This window comes from Loa loa (genome assembly GCF_000183805.2).
Source record: "Loa loa unplaced genomic scaffold supercont3.19, whole genome shotgun sequence".
Taxonomy (NCBI): domain Eukaryota; kingdom Metazoa; phylum Nematoda; class Chromadorea; order Rhabditida; family Onchocercidae; genus Loa; species Loa loa.
This window is the reverse complement of record NW_018108199.1, coordinates 307,986-310,449: the sequence shown is the minus strand read 5'-3', so window position 1 is coordinate 310,449 and position 2,464 is coordinate 307,986. Positions and strand designations below refer to the sequence as shown.

The 2,464-nt window shown below is 30.6% G+C and overlaps 1 protein-coding gene across 1 annotated transcript in view; it reads left to right on the top strand.

The window, feature by feature from the left end:
* Positions 1-689: 689 nt before the first annotated feature.
* LOAG_16790 (chondroitin disaccharide polymerase) overlaps positions 690-2,464 on the top strand; it is a gene marked incomplete at its 5' end in the record, with an annotated part of 7,766 nt that continues 5,991 nt past the window's right edge. Inside the window, 3 exons of the mRNA XM_020449448.1 lie at positions 690-848; positions 1,535-1,642; positions 1,739-1,873. Of these exons, the coding sequence (XP_020307035.1) occupies positions 690-848; positions 1,535-1,642; positions 1,739-1,873 (402 nt within the window). The remainder of the gene's footprint in view (positions 849-1,534; positions 1,643-1,738; positions 1,874-2,464) is intronic.

Genomic DNA, 2,464 nt, shown 5'->3' with positions numbered 1-2,464 from the left:
ATCGTTTGGAAAAATAATTTTATCAAATTTTGAAGTTTGAAACATAAAAAGATTTAGAAAAATTCATCACTTTTCTGAAGGATTTCTCTTATGAGTACTTCATTCTGCAATAGATTGCAAGGATGACGTGTGCATTTGAACGTTCTCCCAACATGAAAATAGGAAAATCTGGAGTTTAGTCACATAAAAATAAAAATAAGTACCATATATTGTAGAAATTATTATGAGCACACCTTGATTTTAACCCTAATTTGAACGAATATTTCTTTTCGTTCAGAATACTTTTATTCTTCTCAATATATTTTTCTGCTAAGAAAATAAAAGATTTCTTATCACTCGTTCAAAATAAATCATTGCCATTGATAATATTGACGTGGAATTTAAGGTATGACAGGTACTAACAAAAGTATTCAGTGAAGAGAGTGTAATGATTGCTTTAAGATCCAACAAGATGTCTCAGTGAATTTCATTCAAGGATCATTAATTTGTATAATGACATGGTATCTTAGTCAAGACAAGTATAGTTTATGTAATTTGAAATAGTTATTTGATTCTAATTGGTTTTAGGTAATCTTAATTCTTCATTGTTTCCAGCTTAATAAACTTGGAATTTTTAGTATGATTCAGCAGGATATATTAAACTTTAGGTTTTATTAGATTCAACGTTTGCTACTTTCCTGGTTACGGTAATGGCATTGTCATGGCGTAAAGGCAAGGGACGATTGCGACGAATGACGCGATCTATCTTTCCCACGTTACTCGGTATGATCGTTGGCATATCTGCAACTTTGATTTTCACAGCTGTAAGGCGTTTACCACATGATATCTGCAGCAAGCTTTTGATGCAAGTACGTACTCTTATCTTTTAAATTTTGAAAATCTTGAATTTCTTATCATCCTGTTAGTAAGCATTTTCAATTTCATCCTTTGGTACTTTTCGGGAGTTCAAAACATCGTTTTCATTGAACAAATTCAGATTTTAAGCATAAAAGTAGCGGTCAATTGTGAGTTAAATGTTGACTTCTTTATTACACTCTTTTTTTTCGGACTTGTTTTATTTAATTAAGAAAGAGATGGTTCAAGAAGTAATCGATAAAACATTATTAGACTCAATTTTTTCTTGCTAAAATGATACGCGTTTATTTTCAATGATTAAATACCGACAGTAAATAGTCAAATGCTCTTTTGACATAAATTCATCATTCCTTTCAGTGGTACTATAATCGAAATTAGAAAAGTTAAAATGACATAAAATTAGGAAAAACTGGATGATTCGAAAACTTAAACATTCCAATAGCTACTTGTGTATTGCGCATGTCACATACAGTTTTGTATTCAATTTAAAACTATCGCATAAACCCTTCAATAAAAAAAAAACCCTTCAATAGATATTCTCCACCACCTCAATATCCAATTTGAATTGACTAATATGTTTGTAGGGTAAGAAGGCCTGTGGTTATATTCATTATCATTTCAAATATAGTTACAGTGTACAATAGATTATAATGACTCCTAATTAAAGTTATGGTTGCAGAATAAAGAACCTCAGTTACTACTTGTTGGTGTGATGACAGCAGCAAAATACGTGGACACAAGAGCTTATGAGGTTTGGAAAACATGGGCACAGCATATCCCAGGAAAAGTTAGTTTTACAAGTTTGAAGTAACTTTATCGAAAGTCTTTGAATTTAACATAAAATCAATTGCAAAAGTTTTCAGAATATCATTTTAAAATTTAGCTACTATTTTTCGTAGCCGAAGGGACAGTAACCATTCATACTGATATGCCAGTGATTCGTTTGAAAGGTGTCACTGACATATATCCACCACAGAAGAAGTCATTTGCAATGTTGAAATGGATGGCCGATCATTACGTTAGTTATTTAAACTTTTCATTTATTTTTGTTTATTTAATACTTGACTAAATAATATAAACTTATCGTGAGATAAATGATGATGGATTTAACTTAGGCATAGCTGAATCTTTGTTTATACCTAAATTTATTAGATGATTCAGCAGGTAAGTGAAAAATCGGTATTGCTGAATTTTTGATACTGTCTATGCGATAGAAAGCAAAGCACACAGATGGACTTGTGGGATTACTGTTTATCGAATTAATCCTTTCCCACAATGCGCAATCTCCATTTCGATTTAATTTTACTTCCACAATAAAGAAATTTTACTTTTATTTTTTAAATTTCGTGAAAGGAATTAACAGAACGATGAAAAGAAGCAGTGGGATCGCCAAATAAAGGGATCCATGAAATGGGCCAGAAAAATGAACATTTTCTCTTTTGTATAAGATTAACCATAAAGAAAACAATTTTGTCTGACAAAAAGAGAAAATTTCCAGCGGGAAATTCTTAATTCTTTCAACCAAAAATTTCTTTTCTGCTATATTTTGAAATTTGATTTGTTTCAAAAAATCAATGACGTAATGGTCAAACAGTTAAATAATTAGGTT